The sequence below is a fragment of the Hyla sarda genome, chromosome 6 (assembly GCF_029499605.1).
Source record: "Hyla sarda isolate aHylSar1 chromosome 6, aHylSar1.hap1, whole genome shotgun sequence".
Taxonomy (NCBI): domain Eukaryota; kingdom Metazoa; phylum Chordata; class Amphibia; order Anura; family Hylidae; genus Hyla; species Hyla sarda.
Genome location: NC_079194.1, coordinates 232,502,062 through 232,516,692, shown reverse-complemented (window position 1 = coordinate 232,516,692; position 14,631 = coordinate 232,502,062). Strand labels below are relative to the sequence as shown.

Here is a 14,631-nt window from a genome sequence, read left to right as displayed (position 1 = left end):
AGGATGTAAATTTGCGCATACAGGAATTATGGAGCCAAATTAAAGTGTGTGTTAACACACTCACTTTCTAGTGTTGTGCAAGCTCAGGCACAACACTGATGTGGGCTTTCTGAGTGCATGCACTCTAGACGTTCTCCTCTGGGCTGCCAAGCATCTATCCCGATACTCCGTGGTGTCGGTCTGGTGGATAGTGGTGTGGATGCTGGATGACCTCGGCAAGGTGCTTGTCCAGTCCTGGTAAAAACGGCGATGCTTCTCTGGGGCGCCTCCGGATGCGTAGATGCTTCAACTCAAATAGGCTGATACCAGCATGACTGAGTCTAGCTGAAGCTGGAAAAATGCTGGTATCAGCCTATTTGAGTTGAAGCATCTACGCATTCGGAGGCGCCCCAGAGAAGCATCGCCGTTTTTACCAGGACTGGACAAGCACCTTGCCGAGGTCATCCAGCATCCACACCACTATTGCAAATATTAGAACTACATATAATGGGGGGGAAATTTTTGCTCATTCTAGTCCACTTATTGAATTGTAGCTACTAATTTAATTTACTGTAAATTGCTTCATTTGATGAGCGACAGTAGTGATGTCATCAATCATAATCGGAAAGCAGCTGTTATGGCCATAAAATACAGATTACTATTTACACCATTGATCTGTTTCCAAGGACTGATTGAGACTTCAAGGGCCGATTCAAATAATCCTGGCCTAGGGGCAACATTTTGCAGCTATCATAACCATAAAATCTTTATTATCTACTCCATTTTGATGGTCGCAAACCACTTTCAAATAAGAGGAATTGTGTGGTGCTACACTGCATAATTATTTGTGAATAATCCCATTCAATATATGGTCTAGTGTTGTAGTTCTAATTGAAAGACTTACTGCAGAAACTCAGGTAATGAATAGTGATGAGCAGTAGGGGCCATATTCGAATTTGCGATATTTTGCGAATATATTGACGAAATTTGCATATTCGTTATGCTCATTCACTCATTTCACATAAAAATTTGCATGTGTAGAAAACAAAAAAAAAAGAAAATTTGCATAAAAAATCACATAAAAATGTGCATAATTCGCATGTGAAAAAAACTAAAAGAATGAATATTTGTCATTACAAGTATATAGCATTATATTCTAAATATTCGCGAAATCGCGAAGTGCCGATATTTGCGAAAAGAATTTGCTTTGCGAACATTCGTGCTCAATACTAGTAATGAACTAAACTGTTATTTAAATGGATAATTCCATCTTGAACATGTAAGGCCTATCCACATTTGGGACCCTCGCCTATTAGAAGAATACAGGTTCTAAGAAACTAATTTTCCAGTACAACTTTTTACATAAACCCTATAGACTTAAACGAAGAATGAACATGGCCACCTGCCGATGCACTGACAACTTATGGGGCTCCCAAATAATAGAAGATCATGGGGGCCCTCGAGCACCCACCAATGTGTAAGCTACACCCACATATGAATTTTTACTATATACTGGCCACTGCATTTAAATTTATACTATATAATGAGCCCCACATATGAATCTGTACTATATACTGGCCCCGCATAGGAATTTATACTATATACTGGTCCCCACATAAGACTTTTTACTGGCCCCATATATGAATGTATACTATATACTAAGGCTTTTAAGTATTTTCCCTGTCCTTTCCAACCCTTGAGTAAGAAAAGAGACCCATAAACATTTATATTTGTTATTTGTTTTGTATATAAATGCCAGATAGGCTGGCTCTCAGGCTCCCCAAGGCTTTTCTCCCATCCCAACCATGCAGCTCCTCTAGGTTGCCCCTGGACTCCCCCCCCCTCTCCTTCCTTCCCACAGGTTCTGGCCGCCAGGCACCTGATAATGCGGGTCACTTCAGATGCTACAGCAGCAAGGCTGTGGCAGGTCGGCATGACTCAAGTAATTTAGAAAAACAAAAAAAGAATGTGATGGTGGCAGGCACCCTCTCTGGTCTGGGCCCTTGGGCAGTGCTTGAATGCCCAACCTGTCAGTCTGCCCCTGTGGCCTCCTCTCCATATGGGAGTCCCTTAGAAGTGAGACCCACTCCTGTCAAATATTAATGCCATAAACTCTAGATATGTAATGGTTAAGATAGGAATACCCCCTAAAACAAGTGGTAGGCAGCTTAAAGATAATAAAAAAAGAAATAATCAACAAGCAATTTGCATAATCTTACCAGGTCTGTGTTATCTGATGTGCACTCTGTATTAGCAGCCAGGCGCTATTATAGCTACTGTAGTTGATTTCTATCAAGTCCAAATGCTTTGAATATAGGACATGTTACTATAAAAAAAAGAGCAATGTGTAAATGAAAAAAAAATATTTTGCATAATTTATTTTTCAATTGTATTTCAGCTTTATGAGAAAGTTGCCTATCTTCTTACAAACTTAGGTAAGCACCCTGCTGGCAGATACAACCCAAAGCAATAGATATGTTAAACCTAACTGTCTAACAAAGCTAATGTTATCTATACATAGTATTGAGTACCGTGTCAATCGGGCTTTACTCATCAGGTTAAGATGTGACTGAATGTTTACATAGGCTGATGACCCACTGGCAAAAAGGTTATCACTCATACTGGAATTTTAGGCTGTTTGTTGAACTGAAACTGTGTTTGTTGTTGCTAATTTTTATTGTTATCTTAATTAATTATGTCCATGTCTCAAACCAGGCCTTGTTTCCATGAGTGATCTGACCTGACACCAATGATAGCCAATCTTCATGTAATGTGTATAGGCATCTTAAAGGGGAACTCCACCCCTAGACATCTTATTCCCTATCCAAAGGAAAGGGAATAAGATGTCTGATCACAGTGGGTCCGGCCGCTGGGATTCCGCGATCTCCAGGCCGGCACTGCTGAATTCTGAATACGAAAGCTTGGAGCTTCCATGTTCGTGATGTCACACTACACCCCCTCCATTCATGTCTTTGGGAGGGAGCGTGACAGCTAGTACGAAGCTGTCATGCCTTCTCCCATAGACATAAATTTAGGGGACATGACGGCTGTATCCCAGCAGCCTGACCCCCACGATCATACATCTTATCCTTTGCATAGAGGATAAGATGTTAAGTGGTGGAGGACTCCTTTAAGTGCTTTTCTTGTGTGTGTATATCTAGACCAGGGTTCCCCAACCAGTATGCCTCCAGCTGTTGTACACCTACAACTCCCAGCATACCAAGACAGCCTTTGTCTGTAGCTTTGTTAAACAGGGTGAAAGGTGTTTCTATAAAGACAGTTACCCTGTAAGTCATTGTGTGACCCAGATTAGAGCCCTGATATGACTAGGGTTATCAGCCAAACCAAGACATCAAGTTTTTGCTTCTCATCAGTACAGAGTAGGGTTTTTGTTGGCTGGGAGACATGCCTCATCTTGGAAGATGCTTTTCATATTGGTGAGATACCAATACCCAACTGTACCTTCCAAAAACTACAGGGTGGGCCATTTATATGGATACACCTTAATAAAATGGGAATGGTTGGTGATATTAACTTCCAGTTTGTGGCACATTTATTTATGTGAGGGGGGAAAACTTTTCAAGATGGATGGTGACCATGGCGGCCATTTTGAAGTCAGCCATTTTGAATCCAACTTTAGTTTTTTCAATAGGAAGCGGGTCATGTGACACATCAAACTTATTGGGAATTTCACAAGAAAAACAATGATGTGCTTGGTTTTAACTTAACTTTATTCTTTCATGAGTTACTTACAAGTTTCTGACCACTTATAAAATGTGTTCAATGTGCTGCCCATTGTGTTGGATTGTCAATGCAACCCTCTTCTCCCACTCTTCACACACTGATAGCAACACCGCAGGAGAAATGCTAGCACAGTCTTCCAGTATCCGTAGTTTCAGGTGCTGCAGAATGGGAAAAACAAATATTGGAACAGGACCCTCAGTTTACACAGACGATTTTGTTCAGTGATGAGGTAAACTTTTATGTGAATGGTGAAGTTAACAAACAAAACCACCGCTATTGGTCTGACACTAACCCACATTGGATAGATCCCTCCAAGACTGTTGGAACACAAAAATTGATGGTATGGTGTGGTACATGGGGTACAAAGATAGTGTGGCCATTCTTCATCAATGGAAGCCTCAAGGCCACTGGATATGCGAAATTGCTACATGATGATGTGTTTCTCTCTTTATGGAGTATAGGATAGACTTAGTGTCAACCGAAAAATTCCTAATCCAAATATGAAACACTAAAATGTAACTTTTATTATATACCTAAATTAAAGCAAATGAAAATTAAGATCCTATCAGACTTGCCGTCAAGTCTCCTGATTGGTGGGAGCAATTGGTTTTCTGATAAATCAATTATGGCTTTCATCATGCCAATATGAATATATATCAGGACCTTTGATTTTAACATATGTTGGTCTGATAGGATCTTAATTTTCATTTGCTTTAATTTAGGTATATAATAAAAGTTACATTTTAGTGTTTCATATTTGGATTAGGAATTTCCCTCTTAATGCACTGAAGCTGGCACGTTCCCTGAGTTTTTCCAGCAAGATGGTGCACCACCACATTATGGGTGTCAGGTCCGAGCATTCCTAGATGAACAGTTTCCTGGAATGTGGATTGGTCGTCGTGGGCAAGTTGAATGGCCCCCAAGGTCTCCCGATCTGACCCCCTTAGGCTTTTATCTTTGAGGTCATCTGAAGGCAATTGTCTATGCTGTGAAGATAGGAGATGTGCAGCACCTGAAACTACGGATCCTGGAAGCCTATGCTAGCATTTCTCCTGCGGTGTTGCTATCAGTGTGTGAAGAGTGGGAGAAGAGGGTTGCATTGACAATCCAACACAATGGGCAGCACATTGAACACATTTTATAAGTGGTCAGAAACTTGTAAATAACTCATGAAAGAATAAAGTTACATTAAAACCAAGAACATCATTGTTTTTCTTCAATAAGTTTGATGTGTCACATGACTCTCTTCCTATTGAAAAAACAAAAGTTGGATTCAAAATGGACGACTTCAAAATGGCCGCCATGGTCACCTCCCATCTTGAAAAGTTTCCCCCCTCACATATACTAATGTGCCACAAACAGGAAGTTAATATCACCAACCATTCCCATTTTATTAAGGTGTATCCATATAAATGGCCCACCCTGTACTTCAAAGGCATATTTTCCACAACAAAAAGCCTATTCCATGCTGAATGCAGAATCCAAAACTTAGAAAAAAACACTGTCTCTGGATGTCTCTGGTTTGGCTAATAACTCTCTGTGCAACTGAAGGCGGAAGCCACCTAAGGCATCAGGAGGTGTTGAGGCACTGAGCTATGTTGTCTTGAATATGTTTTTTTTTTTTTGGGAAGTGAGGGGTACAAAAAATCTTTATATACCCCAGCGATGACACTTGTGGGCCCTAGATGACAATAGGGGGCACCTGTCTAGGGCACCAAATACTTTGTCCATGTCCTGGGCTTCTATTATCATTACAAATTGAAGGTCGTTGATTTACAGGGTAGTTAGATAGATGGTACTAGAGAGTTAGTGTCCTTAAATAGGAGCTTCCTTTTATTGGAGAGCTATTTAGCATACAATTCCCAGGAAGCATTGCTCTCAAGACTCCTCACAAACAATAGCATCCACGAGTATGTTGATTATTCTGTTTGTTAAAATATAAAGGCAAATCAAGCTTGCCTTTTACATGTATTCTCAATGCCTTCTGGTCTTTACATTGATCCCCCAGGCTCCAGAACATTTTGTCTTATTTTTGAGCTCCTAAAACTCTCATCCCACTGGTGAGATGTGAATGTTATAGTTTTACTCGGAGCCTTGTGCTCAAGGAGGAAAAAGACAACTGTGCCACAAAAGAAAATAGTTGTATATTAATATAGGGATGTTGTGCGTGATGTCATTGAAGAACAATTGAACATTATTGTATAATTTAAACCCAAGGCTAACCAAACAATGTCTGTCTTTTATTTATTTTTCAAAAAGTCTTTATCAAGGGTATACAATGCCTAGAGCTGAACATTAGTACATAGCTATTCCCGTCTAGGTCAGTGTTTCCCAACCAGGGTGCCCCCAGCTGTTGCAAAACTACACCTCCCAGCATGCCATTTACTGCTGGAGGCATTCTGTTTGGCAAACACTGGTCTAGACCATTGGACATGGTTTAAGCTTACATTTAGGACTAATTTACTCTTTTCTTGAAACTTTGTTAGAGGTTTATTGGCTCATAATTAAACTTGTGTTCAAACTTGTGTTCATTGATCCATACTTTTCAAGGGGTACACCGGTGAAAAACCTTTTCTTTTTTTTTTCTTCAAATCAACTGGTGCTCGAAAGTTAAACAGATTTCTAAATTACTTCTTTTTAAAAATCGTAATCCTTCCAGTACTAATCAGCTGCTGTATACTACAGAGGAAGTTGTGTAGTTCTTTCTAGTCTGACCACAGTGCTCTCTGCTGGCACCTCTGTCCATGTCAGGAACTGTCCAGAGTAGGAGCAAAACCCCATAGCAAACCTCTCATGCTCTGGACAGTTCCTGACACAAACAAAGGTGGCTGTAGAGAGCACTGTGGTTAGACTGGAAAGAACTACACAACTTCCTCTGGAGCATCCAGTAGCTGATAAGCACTGGAATGATTAAGATTTTTTAATAGAAGTAATTTGCAAATCTTGAAGTAGAGAGAAGTAGTAGAAAAAGTCGGCAGACTCACCAATGACTTCTTTTCCAGGGTAATTTCTTTATTTCATACTCACATATAAAAGATGGATACAAAAGGTGGGAGAGGGATCACAGTGGGGGGTATTCACTGTCTGGCGACAGACTCTGTTTCGCTCGGTGCTCGAGCTTCTTCAGGCCAGAAGAAGCTCGAGCACCGAGCGAAACAGAGTCTGTCGCCAGACAGTGAATACCCCCCACTGTGATCCCTCTCCCACCTTTTGTATCCATCTTTTATATGTGAGTATGAAATAAAGAAATTACCCTGGAAAAGAAGTCATTGGTGAGTCTGCCGACTTTTTCTACTACTTCTCTCTACTTCAAGATATGTGATTTGCTACTCACAGTCAGAGCACCACCAACACTTCGGGGAACACTCCAACACGTCCCTTAGTCCAAATACGTAAGAATATCAGCAGCAGTGCCGGACATTACACTCTTTGTTTGAATAATTTGCAAATCTGTTTGACTTTCTTTCACCTGTTGATTTGTTTTCCACTGGTGTACTCCTTTAATGACTGATACTTCAGTATATTCTTCACTAATTTTCTTTTAAGAAAATCCACATTAATGTAAATGAAGAAAGGCAGGCAAAGGTAATGAGAGGAAGTATCAAGAATTGTGCCCAGGGCAGACAAGAACTGCAGTACAATGATTCCAACAATGTATTCTTGTGTTCACTTTTCAGAGCATCCAAGAACAGAATCTGAGTGGGAAAATAGTTTTGCTTTGAAAATGTTCCTCTTCCAGTTTGTCAACTTAAACAGCTCCATATTTTACATTGCCTTCTTCCTTGGCAGGTAAGAGTGAGATAAGATATTTACGTTAGACGAGACCATTGATGTAAAGGGGAAACTCATATTACTGCTCATTAGATTAATGACTCATTAGGAAAACTCCTTTAATAAGTCATACCAAATGCACAAATCCATCTAAAAATCAGCTGGCTTGATGGTCGGCAGATGGCTCCTGTTAATTAAATCTCCATTTGCCCATGGATATTGCCAGGGATGATAGGCCACAGAGTTATGATAGGCAGGGCCGGTTTTTGGGGGAGGCAACCTGGGCAATTGCCCAGAGGCCCCATGTCCAAAAGGGCCCCCTGAACTCTAGAGGAACATTACTGCATTTTGCCACGATTTGTGCAAAATTGCGGTAAAATCGCTGCAAAAATTCCGCGATTTTATGCAAATTGTGGCAGACTACAGTAATGTGAGAGTGGCCCACAGAGCAGAATAGACACTCACACTGTAAGGTAAAAGCCCTTCCTGATGATGTCATTGCAGGGCCTTTACCATACAGTGTATAAAGAGGACGAGGAGGTAATAGGGAAAAGCATGGGGGGAGGGGGCTGTGAGGAAGGTGGGGAGATCAGTACATGTGATGAGGGGCATATAAACTGTATATAGGGGTAAAGTTAGCAATATATGGGGGTATAGGTAGCAGCTTATGGGGAGCATAGGAAGAAGTGTATAATGGGAGAAGGGGGCCATAAGGAGCAGTATATATGTTATAGAAGGTCATAGGGAGCAGTATATTTATGTGATAGGGGGTCATAGTGGGCAGTATATATGTGATAGGGGGTCATAGGGAGCAGTATATTTATGTGATGGGGGTCATAGTGGGCAGTATATATGTGATAGGGGGTCATAGGGAGCAGTATATTTATGTGATGGGGGTCATAGGGAGCAGTATATCTGTGATAGGGGGTCATAGAGAGCAGTATATATGTGATAGGAGGACATAGGGAGCAGTATATATATGTGATAGTGGGTCATAGGGAGCAGTATATATGTGATAGGGGGTCATAGGGAGCAGTATATATGTGATAGGGGGTCATAGGGAGCAGTATATCTGTGATAGGGGGTCATAGGGAGCAGTATATATGTGATAGGGGGTCATAGGGAGCAGTATATATGTGATAGGGGGTCATAGGGAGCAGTATATCTGTGATAGGGGGTCATAGGGAGCAGTATATATGTGATAGGAGGACATAGGGAGCAGTATATATGTGAAAGTGGGTCATAGGGAGCAGTATATATGTGATCAGGGGTCATAGGGAGCAGTATATATGTGACAGGGGGTCATGGAGAACAGTATATATGTGATAGGAGGTTATAGGGAGCAGTATATATGTGATAGGGGGTCATGGAGAGCAGTATATATGTACTAGGAGGTCACAGGGAGCAGTATATATGTGATAGGGGGTCATAGAGAGCAGTGTATATGTGAAAAGGGGTCATAAGGAGCAGTATATATGTGATAGGGGTTCATAGTGGGCAGTATATGTGATAGGGGGTCATAGGGAGCTTTATATTTATGTGATAGGGGGTCATAGTGGGCAGTATATATGTGATAGGGGGTCATAGGGAGCAGTATATTTATGTGATATGGGTCATAGTGGGCAGTATATATGTGATAGGGGGTCATAGGGAGCAGTATATTTATGTGATATGGGTCATAGTGGGCAGTATATATGTTATAGGAGGACATAGGGAGAAGTATATATGTGATAGGGGGTCATAGAGAGCAGTATATATGTGATAGGGGGTCATGGAGAACAGTATATATGTGATAGGAGGTCATAGGAGCAGTATATATATGACAGAGGGTCATAGGAGCAGTATATATGTGATAGGGGGTCATGGAGAACAGTATCTATGTGATAGTGGGTCATAGGAGCAGTATATATGTGATAGAGGGTAATGGAGAGCAGAATATATGTACTAGGAGGTCATAGGGAGCAGTATATATGTGATAGGGGTCATAGGGAGCACTATATATGTGATGGGGGTTATGGAGAACAATACTGTATATCCCGGCATATAAGACTAAAACTCCCAGCATGCCCGGACGGACAAAGGCTGTCCGGGCTTGCTGGTAGTTGTAGTTTCACAACAGCTGGAGGCACCCTGGTTTTTAGTATACATGAATTAGTTTTTACATGCTCTGGCCGGCCCCCGCCTGTAGCCACACACAGGAGCCGGGCGGGCAGATAATCATAAGTATTCCTATCCCGGACATCCCTGTGTCCCGAAACATCTTTTCAGAACATAAGGATGTCTGCAGGTCACTGACCATTCCCCGGCCGCCGCTCATCCTCCTCTGGTCCTCCTGCGGTCTTCCTTCTGTCCTTCTGCGCTTCTCCACCTCTCTATGGTTGTACGCACGGGACGTCAGTGACGTCCCGTGCGTACAACCATAGAGGCACAGGAGGACCGCAGGAGGACGAGGGCCGGCCGGGGCCTGGTGAGTGACCGGCGGCGCGTCATCTACAGTGTTCCAATCACCACTCCTCCGGTCCCGGGACTGCTGCTATGGTCCATAGGCCATAGCAGTAGATTGTGACCCCGGGCTGGAGGAGCGGTGACCGGAACACTGTGGGGGGCAGTACACAGACATACACTCTATATGGCTAGAAATTGTATGTCTGTGGGGGGAGCTGCCTACTATTGTGGGGGAGGGAGCTGCCTACTATTGTGGGGGAGGGATCTGCCTACTAATGTGGGGGGAGCTGCCTACTATTGTGGGGGAGGGAGCTGTCTACTATTGTGGGGGACGGAGCTGCCTACTATTGTGGGGGAACTGCCTACTATTTTGGGGGAGGGGAGATGCCTACGATTGTGGGGGGGAGCTGCCTACTATTGTGGGGGGGAGCTGCCTACTATTGTGGGGGGAGCTGCCGAATATTGTGGGGGGGGAGCTGCCTACTATTGTGGGGGGAGCTGCCGACTATTGTGGGGGGGGGGGCTGTCTACTATTGTGGTGGGAGCTGCTGACTATTGTGGGGGGGAGCTGCCTACTATTGTGGGGGGAGCTGCCAACTATTGTGGGGGGGGGGGGGGGGGGGAGCTGCCGACCTAATGTGGGGGAGCTGCCTACTATTGTGGGGGAACTGCCGACCTAATGTGGGGAGCTGCTGACTTAATGTGGGGGAGCTGCTGACCTAATGTGGGGAGCTGCTGACTTAATGTGGGGGAGCTGCTGACCTAATGTGTGGGAGCTGCTGACCTAATGTGGGGGAGCTGCCTACTATTGTGGGGGAACATGCTGCCTACCTAATGTGGGGGGAACTATACTGCCTACTTAATATTGGGGGAACTACAAGGTACTGTACATCGCGATAGGAGGGGTAGTCTTATACGGCAAGTATATCCCAAGCTCTATATTTTAACTGTAAAAGTTGGGGGTTGTCTTATATGCCCAGTCGTCTTATACGCCGGCATATACAGTATATATGTGATAGGAGGTCATAGGGAGCAGAATATATGTGATAGGGGGTCATAGGGAACAGTATATATGTGATAGGAGGTCATAGGGAGCAGTATATATGTGATAGGGGGTCATAGGGAACAGAATATATGTCATAGGGGTCATAGAGAGCAGTATATATGTTATAGGAGGACATAGGGAGCAGCATATATTTGATAGTGGGTCATAGGGAGCAGTATATATGTGATAGGGGGTCATGGAGAACAGTATATATGTGATAGGAGGTCATAGGAGCAGTATATATGTGACAGAGGGTCATAGGAGCAGTATATATGTGATAGGGGGTCATGGAGAACAGTATCTATGTGATAGTGGGTCATAGGAGCAGTATATATGTGATAGAGGGTAATGGAGAGCAGAATATATGTACTAGGAGGTCATAGGGAGCAGTATATATGTGATAGGGGGTCATAGGGAGCACTATATATGTGATGGGGGTTATGGAGAACAATACTGTATATCCCGGCATATAAGACTAAAACTCCCAGCATGCCCGGACCGACAAAGGCTGTCCGGGCTTGCTGGTAGTTGTAGTTTCACAACAGCTGGAGGCACCCTGGTTTTTAGTATACATGAATTAGTTTTTACATGCTCTGGCCGGCCCCCGCCTGTAGCCACACACAGGAGCCGGGCGGGCAGATAATCATAAGTATTCCTATGCCGGACATCCCTGTGTCCCGAAACATCTTTTCAGAACATAAGGATGTCTGCAGGTCACTAACCATTCCCCGGCCGCCGCACGTCCTCCTCTGGTTCTCCTGCGGTCTTTATTCTGTCCTTCTGCGCTTCTCCACCTCTCTATGGTTGTACTGTACATCGCGATAGGAGGGGTAGTCTTATACGGCAAGTATATCCCAAGCTCTATATTTTAACTGTAAAAGTTGGGGGTTGTCTTATATGCCCAGTCGTCTTATACGCCAGCATATACAGTATATATGTGATAGGAGGTCATAGAGAGCAGAATATATGTGATAGGGGGTCATAGGGAACAGTATATATGTGATAGGAGGTCATAGGGAGCAGTATATATGTGATAGGGGGTCATAGGGAACAGAATATATGTCATAGGGGTCATATGGAGCAGTATATATGTGATAGGAGGTCATAGGGAGCAGTATATATGTGATAGGGGGTCCTAGGGAGCAGTATATATGTGATAAGTCATAGGGAGCAGTATATATATATATATATGATATGGAGGAATAGGGAGCAGTATATATGTTATAAGGGGTCATAGGGGGCTGTATATATATGATAGGGGGTCAAAGGGAGCAGTATATATGTGATAGGGGGTCATAGGGAGTAGTATATATGTGAAATATGGGGTCATACGGAGCAGTATATGTGAGATAGGGGACATACAGAAACGTATATATTAGAGAGGGCCCTGGGAAGCAATGTGTGAAGGGGGAGGGTCATTTGGTTCAGTCTGGGGTCTGTACACCAAAGGTCATCCCCAATACACAGAATATCTGATCGGTGAGACCTGACCCCTGGGACCACCACCGATCATGAGAAGAAAGGTCCCTTGTCACCCAAATGAATGGAGCAGCAGTACATGATCACCTGCAGCTCCATTTGTTCTCTTTGGGACTTATAAACATAACATTTAAGTAGACTGCAGAAGGGGCCACATATGTCTTGGTATAGTCTTCAGTCATCAGGAGACATCATCATATTTGCCTGGGATGGATGGAGAAGAGAAATATACAATCAGAGAAGATTGTGGTCACTGGATTTAATAGTTCTGTATGCTGTGACTGCTTCTGATCAGGTGAGAGCTGCTCTAACATGGCCACAATACAGGAGTGTTTTAGGGTCTGATTTATTTTAATGGTTAAAGTGCAACTGTCGCATAACAATAAGTCAATAACCATCAGCACAGCCTAGGAGCTGATCAGTGGTATACTGCAGCCTACGAGCTGATCATTGATATACTGTAGCCTATGAGCTGATCACTGGTATACTGCGGCCTACGAGCTGATTATTGATATACTGTAGCCTATGAGCTGATCACTGGTATACTGCGGCCTACGAGCTGATCACTGGTATACTGCAGCCTACGAGCTGATTATTGATATACTGTAGCCTATGAGCTGATCACTGGTATACTGCGGCCTACAAGCTGATCAGTGGTATACTGCAGCCTATGAGCTGATCGCTGATATACTGCAGCCTACGAGCTGATCACTGGTATACTGCAGCCTATGAGCTGATCACTGGTATACTACAGCCTATGAGCTGATTTCATGTATACTGCAGCCTACGAGATGATCACTGGTATTCTGCGGCCTATGAGCTGATCACTGGTATACTGCAGCCTATGAGCTGATGACTGGTATACTGCGGCCTACAAGCTGATCAGTGGTATACTGCAGCCTATGAGCTGTTCGCTGATATACTGCAGCCTATGAGCTGATCACTGGTATACTGCGGCCTACAAGCTGATCAGTGGTATACTGCAGCCTATGAGCTGATCGCTGATATACTGCAGCCTACGAGCTGATCACTGGTATACTGCAGCCTACTAGCTGATCACTGGTATACTGCAGCCTATGAGCTGATCACTGGTATACTGCGGCCTACAAGCTGATCAGTGGTATACTGCAGCCTATGAGCTGATTTCTGGTATACTGCTGCCTACGAGCTGATCACTGGTATACTGCAGCCTATGAGATGATCACTGGTATTCTGCGGCCTACAAGCTGATCACTGGTATACTGCAGCCTATGAGCTGATCACTGGTATACTGCGGCCTACAAGCTGATCAGTGGTATACTGCAGCCTATGAGCTGTTCGCTGATATACTGCAGCCTATGAGCTGATCACTGGTATACTGCGGCCTACAAGCTGATCAGTGGTCTACTGCAGCCTATGAGCTGATCGCTGATATACTGCAGCCTACGAGCTGATCACTGGTATACTGCAGCCTACTAGCTGATCACTGGTATACTGCAGCCTATGAGCTGATCACTGGTATACTGCGGCCTACAAGCTGATCAGTGGTATACTGCAGCCTATGAGCTGATTTCTGGTATACTGCTGCCTACGAGCTGATCACTGGTATACTGCGGCCTACAAGCTGATCAGTGGTATACTGCAGCCTATGAGCTGTTCGCTGATATACTGCAGCCTATGAGCTGATCACTGGTATACTGCGGCCTACAAGCTGATCAGTGGTATACTGCAGCCTATGAGCTGATCGCTGATATACTGCAGCCTACGAGCTGATCACTGGTATACTGCAGCCTATTAGCTGATCACTGGTATACTGCAGCCTATGAGCTGATTTCTGGTATACTGCTCCCCACGAGCTGATCACTGGTATACTGCAGCCTACGAGATGATCACTGGTATACTGCGGCCTATGAGCTGATCACTGGTATACTGCGGCCTACGAGCAGATCAGTGGTATACTGCAGCCTACTAGCTTATAATTGGTATACTGCAGCCTATGAGCTGTTCACTGGTATACTGCAGCCTATGAGCTGATTTCTGGCAGACTGCTGCCTACGAGCGGATCACTGGTATACTGCAGCCTACGAGCTGATCACTGGCATACTGTGGCCTATGAGCTGATCACTGGTATACTGCTGCCTACTAGCTGATCATTGGTATACTGCGGCCTATAAGCTGATCTCTGATAT

The 14,631-nt window shown here is 43.8% G+C and overlaps 1 protein-coding gene across 3 annotated transcripts in view; it reads left to right on the top strand.

Annotated features, from left to right (window-relative positions):
- Nucleotides 1–14,631, top strand: part of ANO3 (anoctamin 3) — a 434,465-nt gene that overhangs the window by 387,030 nt on the left and 32,804 nt on the right. For all 3 annotated transcript variants that reach the window (XM_056526698.1, XM_056526699.1, XM_056526701.1), the window contains 2 exons: nt 2,378–2,414; nt 7,401–7,512. In XM_056526698.1, the coding sequence (XP_056382673.1) occupies nt 2,378–2,414; nt 7,401–7,512 (149 nt within the window). The remainder of the gene's footprint in view (nt 1–2,377; nt 2,415–7,400; nt 7,513–14,631) is intronic.